The sequence below is a fragment of the Sphaeramia orbicularis genome, chromosome 12 (genome assembly GCF_902148855.1).
Source record: "Sphaeramia orbicularis chromosome 12, fSphaOr1.1, whole genome shotgun sequence".
Classification (NCBI taxonomy): domain Eukaryota; kingdom Metazoa; phylum Chordata; class Actinopteri; order Kurtiformes; family Apogonidae; genus Sphaeramia; species Sphaeramia orbicularis.
The window spans coordinates 40,267,214-40,280,421 of NC_043968.1; the positions used below are offsets into that span (position 1 = coordinate 40,267,214).

The 13,208-nt window shown below is 39.4% G+C and overlaps 1 protein-coding gene across 1 annotated transcript in view; it reads left to right on the forward strand.

Annotated features, from left to right (window-relative positions):
* The first annotated feature begins 655 nt into the window (after positions 1-655).
* Positions 656-13,208, forward strand: part of LOC115429087 (membrane-associated guanylate kinase, WW and PDZ domain-containing protein 2-like) — a 145,908-nt gene continuing 133,355 nt past the window's right edge. Inside the window, exons 1-3 of the mRNA XM_030148336.1 lie at positions 656-855; positions 3,101-3,311; positions 9,118-9,197. Of these exons, the coding sequence (XP_030004196.1) occupies positions 771-855; positions 3,101-3,311; positions 9,118-9,197 (376 nt within the window). The 5' untranslated portion in view covers positions 656-770. The remainder of the gene's footprint in view (positions 856-3,100; positions 3,312-9,117; positions 9,198-13,208) is intronic.

Here is a 13,208-nt window from a genome sequence, read left to right on the forward strand (position 1 = left end):
ACATATAAGACTGGAAGAGGCTGTTGACTCAGAGCCAAGTGAAAAACTGCAGTTCCCAGAGGTGCATAGTTGGCTCTGACAAGACATCGAAACTAAGAGGGAAATGCGGTTATTATACAGTCCAAACTCTGCAGAACCCTACATTCATATGCCAAGGAAATGGGTGCATAGTCTGATAAGATTCTAATATGCAGAGAAGATGGAGGTAATGATCAGTAAACAGTGGTGGAAGTTGTAGGACGTGGTATGTTTATGTAAATGGCTTTGTGCAGATCTCAGAGAAGCTTTGCCATTGTTGGACATGGTGGGATCTTAGGCTTAAGCCCCCAGTTTGTGTGTTTACAGATCAGCCGGCTTTGCATGTCAGGTGGCCGGGCACCTCATCTTTCCTTTGGATATGTGTGAGGAATCACAAACCTCTGTCAATTCACTGTTTACACTGAGACACTTTAGCATACTCGCATTACCCTTATGTATTGTATCTGTTATTTGCTTTTGATGTGTGTACTGCTGGCTGTACTATAATTTGCCCCTTGGGGATAATAAAGTACCTTGAACCTTGAACCTTACTGAGATTTTCTGCCCTTTTCTGCACTTCATAAATCTAAAACCTCCCACTTGTTCCTCTTTTCACATCCAGATAACTTTACGGCACCCCCAAGCCTCCGGCCGAGCCCAGCACTCTGCTGCTAAATGTAACAGACCAGCTGCTGCCGGGCGCCAGACCCAGCTCTGAGGGCAAGAGGAAGCGTAACAAGTCAGTCAGCAACATGGAGAAAGCCAGCATCGAGCCCCCTGAGGAGGAAGAGGAGGAGAGACCCATTGTCAATGGCAACGGTGTTGCTGTCACCCCAGGTCAGCCCCAACAATGACCTCCACAGATGCAGAAGGAAAGGTCACCTGAGCCAGAAGCCTCGTAGTGACAGAGAGGTTCGAGGTCATGAAGCAGGGCGCACCTCGTCTGTTGAGGTTGATCGTCTGGTTTAAGTCAGAGCAACGGTCTCTTTTAGAGCTGTTTCCTAGCAACAGAGAGTCTAACAGATGCTTTCACATGTATGTTTTTAGAAAATATTTTGTGGAAGATGATCACGTTTAATTGATTACACAAATCGCTAACACACAAAAACATCTTGGTATTCCACATAATGATGGAATGTTAACCTCATAATGACTCAATTCCACAGCGACCGATCTTGTCCAACTGCTACGAGTATAAGCATCAGTGGAATTCGATACCGTTCATCACATATTATCATCAAACACTGTCTCACCTCAGATAGCTGGAGGGTGTACTCAGAATGTTGCCTCCCAGTTTAACAGCAGCCTTCAGGCTCTTTAAAAATCATCTAGGACATTATTAGTAAATGTTTTCTTTTTCTTGTAAATCAGCCCTTTTTAAACCACTATAAACTCTGAAAATAGACAGATGTGGCATTTAACTCAGCCAGCAGCAAGGCCAAACCTCTTGTGGCTTTTCCTGTTCATAAATAAAAGATACAAGGCATTTGCTGTGTACAAAGTTTAAGTTACTTTTAATAACAACATACAGAAAAAAGGTAGTGACTAGGACACACTTGAAAAGACAGTATAAAGATGTTAACAGTCATTCAGTGTGTTCACACATATGCTTATACACACAGAAAACCACTGAATACATCCCATGATCACATGAAGAAACAATTATCAAAAGAGGCATTATGAGTTTGATTTTTGTTGTTCTAAATCCAAAACCATGCTTAGGTCCTGTGACTTCCTAAGCTGGGTTTATGACCTGAAGACAACCACATCTTTCACAGTATCAAACAGAACTACATGAACATTTAGAGACAAGGTCCCAGTCAGTTCCTGTAGTTGACAGGGATGTTTAATTATATGCCGACTCTGTAAGGCATTTTACAGTTAAAGGATGAGATTTTGGTTTTCTACTCGCAAGGAGCTCAAAGGAGGTAGGGTTTTTCCTTTTTAAGGGAGATTTATCTGGACATTGTAACATTTCTGATTCATTTTATGATATAGAATTGTAATACGACCTGTTTAGCTAAATGTCACCTTGATTTACAAAGTGTATTACAGGATAAAAAAGCATGAAAGAGAAATAGAGACTGATTATGTAAATGCAGTGAATTTTATAAAAGCAAGATGTATGTCTGAAGTTAAATCTTAACATAAAAGGGAAGTTACTACAAACAAAAAATGCATAAAAGCTGCTTTTAAAATGTTGGTTCTCAGAGGGTAATGTAAAATAAGTCAATGTATTTGCCCAGCTAATTAGCTCAGGTTGGTAAATCCAGTCCATGACATAGCTTTTTGTCTCCAGACTTGATTTAAGAACAATTAGCAAAGCTTTATCTGAGGATAGAAGCGTAGTGCACTGGCTTGTTGAAGTTCTTTTACATACCAACGAGTGTGTAGTGTACATTGTTCTGTACATTCAGCGTAAAGAAGTGGATGATCCTAAATTTAGCCTTGAGAGCAGAAAGCAAATGCAGGAAATGTTTTAACTTATCTCTATCTACAGGCTCTCCTGTGCAATGAGGCATGTTGGATGTTAAAGTGGGCTGCTGTGCTCAGCTCAGGAGGAGTTTTCTCAGTAGATGGACAGAGTGTGGGCTGACCGGGAGAGCTGAAGGGGAATCAATAGAACACAGCAGGCTCATGTGATCGAAGCAGATAGCTACCTCATTCTTTCCCTCCCATAGATTATCTCTCAAGCCCCGGCTCTCATTTGTCCCTTCCAGACTTCCCACTGCTAATTTTCCTCCAGAAACTCACACACCTATTTTCCATCCTCTGTCTATATTGCATACAAACCATTTCACATGCACACACCTTTGCATCACAGCCTGCATTGTCTTTAAATCCTAACATGCTGTTAACCTCTCCTTCACCTCACTTGTCCCTCTAACTTATGCTTCCCCTTCTTTTTCGGATAATTTTTCCCTTTTTTTTTACGACATCAACCCTGATCCTGACGCTCTATAATTCTACCCCTCCGAGCCTCCACTTCCGCTTCTTCACTTCACCACCCACCGCCCCCCACCCCCTCCCTCCCGAGCAATAATATTGTGTCTGACTCATGTTTGCCCTGTTGTCACCTCAGAGTCAAGCGAACATGAGGACAAGAGCACAGACGCTTCAGGAGACATCGCCCCACAGATCAACCCAGCAGAAGTCACAAGTGAGGTGTCAAAGGACGACGGACAGTCCCCAAAGACAGTGGTGCCCAAACCAGAGGAGAACGATGAGCTAGGGCCTCTGCCAGACAACTGGGAGATGGCGTACACTGAGAAAGGAGAGGTCTACTTTATAGAGTAAGTGTCACTGTTAACTTGATCATCTAGTTTATCACGTAGAGTCACTAGAGTCAGTCTTGCCAACTTAGCTTTTTAGTCACTTGGCAATTTTCGAGAGCCCTTTAGTGACTAGAGCTTGGCGATTTCTTTGGGCAAGTTTCAACTTCTCTCCCTTACGAGAGTAATAAATGTATCCCAGGAATGTGATGTCTGCACTGACTGGGTTTGGTGATTGAACACATAAGAGAAGCAGCTCATTCTCTTCGCCTTTCAGAAGCCAGATTGATATGCGTACAAGCTGTGAATGGATGTACCTTTTGCAGTAAATTACTAAAAACCTTTTCAATTCCAATTATTTGCAAGACACAAATATATAGAGGCTGACATAGGCTCATAAATATCCACATAAGTCTGTGAACACATATAGGATATGGACAAAACTACTGCGACACATTGAATTCAGGTTTTGTTGCTAACAGGGAGCTACAAAATGATAATGACAAGTGTCATAATGTAGTTTCAACTGACAACTAATTTTATTTTGCAGAGTTCATTTTGTTTACATTGTCTTGTGCACTTACAAAATGAATTTTTTTCCCCCTTAATTTTACTAAAGGTTTAAATTTTATTTGTCACTGCAAATGTTCTGTTTCTACATTTAGGAAATATTTGTCACATTCTGATCATAAATAATGATTTTAAGTATCCATCTAGTGTCTTCAACTCACTCAAGAAAATCATGATAATTATTGACAACTGACATGGACATTTTTATCATAATAATGTTATAAATTAACAGGATTTGGGAAGTCCTACAAACTGTAGGAATAATGTTTCCCTAGTATTTTTGTCCATATAGTGTATGACTTTCATATTTCCATTTCCATTGAATAAAGACAGCTACACTGACTGGAGGGTAAAGAATAAAAGTGTTGTTTGGTTGTATAATCAAGCAGCTCTAAGGTTGATGCACATTTTACTCAGGGAAAGAGCAAGAAATTTATCTTTGTCATTATTGGATTTCACCCAAAGGTATCATCAACCAAGTTAAGTAAAATGCAAATTTATGTGCATTTTTATCTACTACTTTTATGTCGATATTAAGAGTTGGTTCTTCAGTATCGTCATCATTGTTGTCATGATCTAAAAGTTGGTCAAGTTAGATGTAATAATTTCATGCAATATCATGAAGTAAGTCATTTGAGTGGCTGATACACATAACAGGTATTTTGCAAAAAAAAAGAAAAATCTGAATCTGTGTTGAGTTTTGTCTTTAACTGTTCATACATGGTAGTTTTTCATTCTTATTATCAGCTAGTCTGCCCTTCTTGTTTGCTTGTTGTATTAAACCAGTCAGTGTTGCAGAATTATTGGTTCATACATTCAGACACAATCATTTGCTGTATCTGTTTCCATGTGTCCAAAGTTTAAATATTCCAGAATTTTCAATGTAAAGGTAGAAAAACCATTAACTTAGTAACAACAATGCACACAGACTGCAGTAAACATGCTATCAGATTAGCTCTGGACAGCAGTGTTAGTTAACATGAGGGTTTTCTTGTTTGCAGTCTGAGAATGCCCTACACTGATGGACTAAATGTTCACTCTGAGCTCATTTCTCTCTTCCTATGTGCTCGACAACCGTCTAACACTGTTCCTTTTACTAATTTAAAAAATGTCCAAGTCAGTGGATCAAGGCCAAGTAGCACCTAAATTTACTTCTGTATATTCACTTCTGTGGGCAAACACAAGCACACAAAGAGTCTATAATTGATGCTTGGTAGTTTAATGAGATTTAGAGGTCCCTGGAAACACCTTGCTACAGAGAATTCTGTTATAGAAGCTTTAAAGTTTAATTCATTGGTGTTGTTAGTGTTTTACAACAGCTGTAAAGACTTGAGGCGAGTCTTCATTACATCCAAATACTGAAAGAATCTGAAGCTGTTGGTGAAGGAAATGTTTCTGCTTGTGTGTTGACCTGGTATTTTGTTTATCATTAACAAATCTAGTGCCAACAGGAGATTATTTTCCCATACAAAAGGTTTTATTGTATCATTTAATCATTTGAGTCATGAGGCTGAATCACTGCAGTATCTCAGTCTGCTTGAATGCACTTTTCTGGAATCTGTACAATACCAGTCTATAAAATGAGGCCATGATGCAGTTGTCATCCAGCCAGACACATGCTGACACATGTTTCATGTGTTTTTGCCGCAGAGCAAGACTTTTAATTTCCCACACAGCAGAAAACTCACCATATGTCTCCTCTCTTAAGCAGAGAAACATTATGCTCCCACATCCATCAAGCGCATTACAGAACTAATGCAGTTAGCTCACTAAATTTGTAGCTTCAAGTTTTTTTTCTTTTTTAGAAGGGGCGGGAGTGTTGTCGTGCCAAAGTGATAGCAGTTGCCAAGAGAATGCTTTCCTTTGATTGGCCTCCATACAAGATCAATTCGTTTACCTAGAGCTCTTAAAATGAAGCATCTGAGGGGATGAAGAAGGGGGAGGGGGGGAGGTGGCAGGAAAAGAAAGTAAGGATGATTAAAAATAGCAAAGAGACAGGGTGAGAAGGAGGACAAGAAAGAACATGGTAAGAAAGAGCGAGAAAATGTCAAAAAAGCGGAATAAAATGATAGGAAATAATCAAGGAAATTCTAATATGTTTCCTTCTTTGAAAGTGTTCTTCTATTTCACTCTGTATATAGTGTGAGGATGGTCTGTCTAGGATGGTATGGGTCTCCTGCTGATTTTATTTCCTTTTACGATATTTGCATTTACATTAATTCCTAAATTGTGCTTGTATGTGCAGATGGGTGTCAAATTGAATGAAATACTGGATGGTAGTGGTCTGATGAATTCATATGAGGAGAGTGAAAATGAAGTGAATCACATGTTACACCTTTGAGAATATTCTGGATCTCAGCCCAAATGAATGCCGATAGAAAGTTTTGGACCAAAGTGTTAGATAGTGCTCTCCAACTCATCGAAACACAGCCATCAAAACACCAGAGGGGAGTATTTTTTGGGAGAATGGTGTTCATCCCTATAGAGGACTTCACAAAGCTGTAGAATCATTGACGCAAAGGCACTCTGAAGCTGTTCTGGAGGCAGTAAGATGCCTAATGTTAGTTTTTCCTTTAATTTATCACCCATTTTTATACTGATGGTGCATTAACTGACACAGTGCAGGGTGAAAGTCTTTCAAAGTATGCAGCTAACACATAATTATCAGCCAACACGGTACCACTGGCGTTTTAGCTTCTAGCACATTGATTTAATTTTATATATCAAAGGTTTATATATCAAGGTTCATCCGATAGCTCCTGCAGGGGAAGCTGTTCTCACCAAAAACAAAAAGTAGGCTATCTTTCTAGCATCGAACAATATCTGAGAAGAGTTAGTGAGGAGATGGTGTAGAAACCAACCGTCAACAAACTAAAGGGACATGTACACTGGCCAACCAAAAACAGTCATGACCTAATGATGGAGGGAAAATGCTTCCATCGGATGTTTACTGCAGTGATTCATGTGTTTCACCTGCAACATGTTCTTCAGCTATAACTGAAACAGTAGCTTCTTTTTTTTTTAAATTTTTTTTAAACCATTTGTTTGATAGAGAACATAAAGTTTGGACTGTGTTTCAATGGAGAAAGGTCATGTGGTCTGATGAGTCCAGATTAACCCTGTTCCAGAATGATGGAGGAATCAAGGTTAGAAGAGAAGTGGATGAAGTGATTACCGACCATGCCAAGGGCCTGTAGTTCAAGCCTGTGGGGGCAGTGTTATGATCTGAGGTTGGTTCAGTTGGTCAGGTCTAGGTTCAGTAACGTTATGTGCCCAAAACATGACATCAGACGACTACCTGAATTATCAGGTATGATCATCAGTGGATGTTTTCTTCCCTGATGAACAACTATATTCCAATATGACAACACCAGGATTCATCAGGCTCAAACTGTCTGAGTCCAGACCTGAACCACATTAAGAATCTGTGGGGTCTGCAGAACAAGACTTTCCACAGTGGTCTGACCCTTCAATCACACACACACATACACACACACACACGCACACACACACACACACACACACACACGCACACACACACACACAAAAGATTGTGTCCCACAGTCAAAGCTAAATGTAGTCAAATTAAATATTTACTGTGTGACTTTTTCCTTAAAAATCAATGGACTAAAACACAGTCAAACTGAAGTACCTCTGGATTCCACCAGGGCATTGGGCACATTGGCCGCTGCTTTTGCCCAGTTTGTGTGATTCCACCAGGCGTCCCAGAAACAGCTCAGCATTCCACTTCACTAAAAATACACGCCAAGTCTATCTTTGACGAAAACCCCATCAAGATGCACAGAGCAGATGAGACATGCAGGAGGTCTGATCCAAATGGCATAGAGCACAGGTGTCAAACATGCGGCCCGGGGGCCAAATCTGGCCCACCAAAGGGTCCAATCTGGCCCACAGGATGAATGTGTGAAATGCAGAAATTACACTGAAGATATTAATACTCAATGGTGTCAAAATCATTTTAATTCAGCTTCCACATACAGTCCAATTAGACTTCAAGTGGGTCAGACCAGTAAAATATTATCATAATAACCTATAAATAATGACAACCCCACATTCTCTCTTTGTTTTTTTGTGTAAAAATGTACAATTACATGAAAATGTTTACATTACCAAACTATACTTTTACAAAAAACGTGAATAACCTGAAAAAATATGAACAAATGGAAATGTCTTAAGAAAAGTAAATGCAATTTTACCAATATTCTGCCTGTTACTAAATGTTTTGTGCGATTGTAATGCACATGTGTAAATGATAAACTGATAAACCGAGGCAGAATATTGTTAAAATTGCACTTATTTTTCTTAAGACAATTCAAGTTGTTCATGTTATTCAGATTTTTAAGGAAACTTTGTAGATGTAAACCTGATCATAATAGAATTTTATATTTTTCACTGTTGTTATTTTATTGGTTCATCCCACTAGAGTTCAAACTGGGCTGAATGTGGCCCCTGTACTAAAATGAGTTTGACACCCCTGGCATAGAGCATCCATAAAAATTCAATTTCCTGTACATTCAGAACTACAGCATAAACACTACATTGGCTGCCTGGCTTTTTATTACATGTCTATGAACTGACTCTTGATAAATAGTGGTTGTTTGTCACTGGATTCCTGATCGGTGTGTTTCCTTCACCAGAATGTAGAACGGTAGGAGATACTGCGGACACATGACTCTTCTTATTGCATCCTTTTCCTTCACCCTCCCACCTCGCTTTAGACCCTTTGTACCCGTCCCCTGCCCTCTCCGCTCTGTACTTTCGTACCGTCATCATGAAGGGAGACCATTGTAGCTCCAAAGCTTCAGACGAGATGCAGAGATGCATCAAGTTTCCCTGGCACATCATCATATCTGATCTAGATCCAGCTCTGCCTGAGGCTGTGGATGAGTGTGCCAAGCCCACAGCTGTTCCCCTCCATCACTCCCTCAGCCTGCCCCTCTATCTCCTTTTCTGCCCCTTCTCCTCCCCTCCTCTGCCTGCTAATGAGAGACAGTAAGCAAATTAAAAGTATTGATTGCCACTTTGTTAACCTAAAGCTTTTTTTTTTACCCCCCCCAAGTCTTCCTCGTCACCTTTTTCGAGGCCAGACACACAAGGGAGGCTCATCTTTCCTCTCTAAAATGGTTCTGTGGCTGAATTAAAAATCCACCAACCTCCTTCTTTCTTTCTGCCAAGTCTCCTCTTTCTCGCCATCTATCACACTCCCTCTCACTCTCTCTCTGTCGTCGCTTCACAGCCACAACACCAAGACGACATCGTGGCTGGACCCGAGGCTAGCCAAGAAGGCAAAGCCGCCTGAGGAATGCAAAGAAGATGGTGAGTACTGCATCTCTATCTCCTATTTTTCCCACTCAGCTCTTTCTAAATCCGTTTTAAATAGACAAGTTGCCCACAGCATAAATTTTACATGATTTAAACTTTGCCTGATGATGCAGTGTGAGGTGATTTTATTCAATGCTTCTTTATTTCCTCATTTTTACGCACTGATAAAGTATTTCTATATATATGTTTTGTGTCGCATTAGTGTGTGTCACTGTGGATAAGACAAATCGTGTGTTCAAAGGAAACGTCTGTAGAGACTGGAGGTTACAAAGACTTCTTTATCCACAATTGAGAGAGAGATGTAGAGTGTCCTTCGTTCATCCACCCACACGCACAACAAAACACACTAAAAGAGGGTGAATGTCAGTGTTGCAATATCTGTAGAGGAATCAACACGCATAAGTAAACTGTGTTCTGTTGCCCTGTGCATCTCTTCATTATGTGCACAACCAAGTGTATTCTAGATTTCTACTACAGAGTTGTTTACAGGGAGGTGGTGATTGAATAGAAAGGCAGCAGTTGGAGAGTTGTTTTTTTTCAGGTGTATGTGTATGTTTTGTATGTACGTCTTTGTGCGCACTGTGGGAGGGTTTCGACGTTGCTGTGTATATTCCTGTCATGACCACATGGCTTGAGTTTCTCTAAAAATACTTTTGGCCTCACTCACTCATAGCCTACTTGCAGACAGCGACAGCAAAGCAAGTAAACAAGTGCATTCTGGGTTGCATTACTAATACATTTAGTTTACAAAGATCACATTTACATACAAATATTAATTAAAGTGAAGAAAATAGCTTGGCTGACGTCTCATCTTCAACAGTTCAGAAAAGAACAGAATGAAACTTCAAATTCTCGTATTTCAGAAGCTAAATCTTGTTTGGAGTTAACATTTATGTTTCGTTAATACTCATCATTCATTTTACTGACTGGTAAAATAATGAGTGTTTACCATTACAGTGCAATGGCTTTCATGTGAAAGAGTAAAATATGTAAAATACAGCAGTAACTCAATGTACTGTCACGATTCGTGAACATGCTGGCTACTCTCTGAGCAGAATAAAATAAATGTTAAGAGGTATTTGCAGATTATATTTGTCTTGGACAGGACAGCATAAGATCTTTGGAAATGGCAGTTGGTCTGACTGTGTTTGCAGTGTGTGGTGGCATTAAACACTGGGACGCTTCATGTTGACACATTGCCAGATTTATCCTTCTTAGAGAATTGCCGTCCTGTTGTCGCATTTTATTCAGAAGACTTCCTGAAGTCACAGAAACTCCTCACTCTCTCTCAATCTTCAGATATTAAAGAAAGAAACCTCCCTAAGATGATGAAATGACACCAAAACAAAGAGTGTTGCTTGTGAGGAATTAGTCAAAATGGAATTGCGCTTTTATCATCACAGCCTCAAATCCTTTTGATCCATTAAGGACGTTCCACAGGAGGAGATGCAGTGATGTTTGTGAGGACTGCTATTGATCTTGTTGCGTGACTTATCCAGTTAGTCGCAGATTAAAGGATGAGGCTGCAGCATGGCGACTGCATCTCTCTAAAGGCACATTATGATTGTCGGGTCAGTTTAGTAGACCAAGTCTGATACAGTCTGGGACAGTTAGTCAGTAGATGAAAACATTCAGTGGGTTGTTTTTAGGAGAGTGACAAAATGTCAATATGGCAAACTATGGCGATATTTAATCTTACAATGGATTATTGATGCGCTCTCGCCATGTATGGTTTTTTTTAAATTATTATTATTAAAATATAGCCGCTAAACTTCTTTCACTTTCACTTCACTTTCTCCTTATTGAGTCAAGTCACCATTTTACATGTCATCCACTGGGCAATCATGTGAGTGGCTGAAGTCACAGAAGAAGAAAAAACAAACAATGGCACTAATATGGCAGACTTGAGCAGAGAAGTTAAAGGAGTGATATTTTGCTGTTTTTAATTGGAATTATGCATTTTAAAATATTTCCCTGTGGTCTACATAAATTGTAAATGCTATGCTTGGGTCTGAATTCTTCATTAATTCTACTCCACAGGTCCATCTTCAACCCTATTTCTGAGTAATGACACCAGAAAGATTGTTTTGAGCGCTGGCCCTTTAAATGCAAATGAGCCACTTCACGCCCCACCCCCTCCAGGTTGTTGGCTGTGCTGGTTTGTCCCATTAAACCAACAACTGAACATTTTAGGTAATTGGCTCAAAGTTTGAACATATTTTCAGTATGGACTACAACTGCTGCTGCTGACAAATAATTATGGCATATTCAGAGAGATGTTCGTCAGAAGTCTTGACCTTATATGTGCAAATGTTGTGACGTAACTAGTTATATACGTAACAAATTAAGCAGGAATTAAAACGGGTTGCAGAAATCCACTTGATATTTGCCAAAATGAATATAAAGATAGCTTTGCAGCACCTGGAGGATTCAAATTCAAACTTTTTGAACTATTAGGGTCCAAATACACAAATAAATGTACCAAAGACTAATAAAAGTGGGTTTAGCAAAATATGACCCCTCTAAACTGAAAGATGCATCGGCATTCTGTAAATCCAAAGTGTGGACTCACTTTGGCTTTTATAGTGTGGATGGGACAAAGCTGGATAAGGCCTTGGCAAAATGTAAGAAGTCAGAAATGTCTCACGAAAATACGATACACAAGTGGCATGACAAGAGACTGATCTCATGAAATGGTGTTGTTTGTCACGCCAGTTCTTATGGCTTTTGGCATGCTATACGTACGCATTCTCAACCTTTTGCGCGTTATTCAATGTACGCCAAGATCTCTGGTTCGCATAACTGTAACCCCTAACCCTAACTCTCAGTGTATGGTATTTGACGCATCGTTTCAGGTTGGACAGGGGGCTAATAATGGCATAAACATACACGTGGAAAGCTTATAATGCATACAGATAACACACCAATTGAAAGTGGTGCGTATACTGTATTTACGTGAGTCATGATGTCACGTTGTTTAAAATAGTGTCACTGTTTGTCAGACACCTAAAAAAAAATCATGTTTACTGTTATGTTGCACTAAAACAGTGTCACTGTTTTTGCACTATTGCTGTTTGTACTCTGGTTAGATTATGCTGCAAAAATATAAACTATGACATTTATTTTTTGTTTGTTTGTTTGTTTTTGTTACACGCCTGTAAACACATGGATATATTGTAGGTTATTTAGAGCAATATATCAGTAATCGCAGTATTTCCCTACGGAGATATTATCATTGTCGTGAGACATGTATCGCATAACGTATCATATTGTATCGTGAGGTACCCTAAGATTCCCTGCCCTGGTTGTTTTAAAGCGTAACTAATCCTACATATGTCCTGTGCTCTAAATATATATTAACCTCCCCTACAAGTTTTCACCCAGCTATTAAAACTGAATGTAGTAGCATGTTCCTATTGGCAGAGCCTGTGGCAGGTGGCATACAGTATATAATCATCCCACCAGCAGCACCACCACCAGCAAAAGATTTATGAGTAGCATCTCGAAAAGAATAACAGTTTTTTTTTTTTTAGTTTTTGTCGTTGGCCTTAAGCCATTCCTATATTGTCCATCTGTAAAAATGGGCAGCCTGTATACAGAACAGAAACATTTCCTGGCACTTTTTTACCAACCACAACAGCACAAACTTACATTTGCTTTTGTTCATAATAAAGTAAAGCTACATTTGCCAGCATGTGCCTGAAATCTAAACTGTTTTCTTTATTGTTCTTTTTAACTTTGTAAAAGGACACATCAGATTATTCTAACTTCTCTCTCACCCCTCGTACATTCAGTTGTTTGATTCCCAGTTAGATCAATGACTGTTTAATACTCCTAATGTACTAAGTGTTAATGCTAATCCCTAATGTTAATGTTGGATATGGAAATTACAAGTGTAGAGTTAAATATTTTTGTCAAACCAGACAAATTTTCTTTCGTTCTGAGTAAAAATTTACTCTTTATAGTGTAAAGCAGAGTGCTGACCCCTCATCTATAACTCATCAA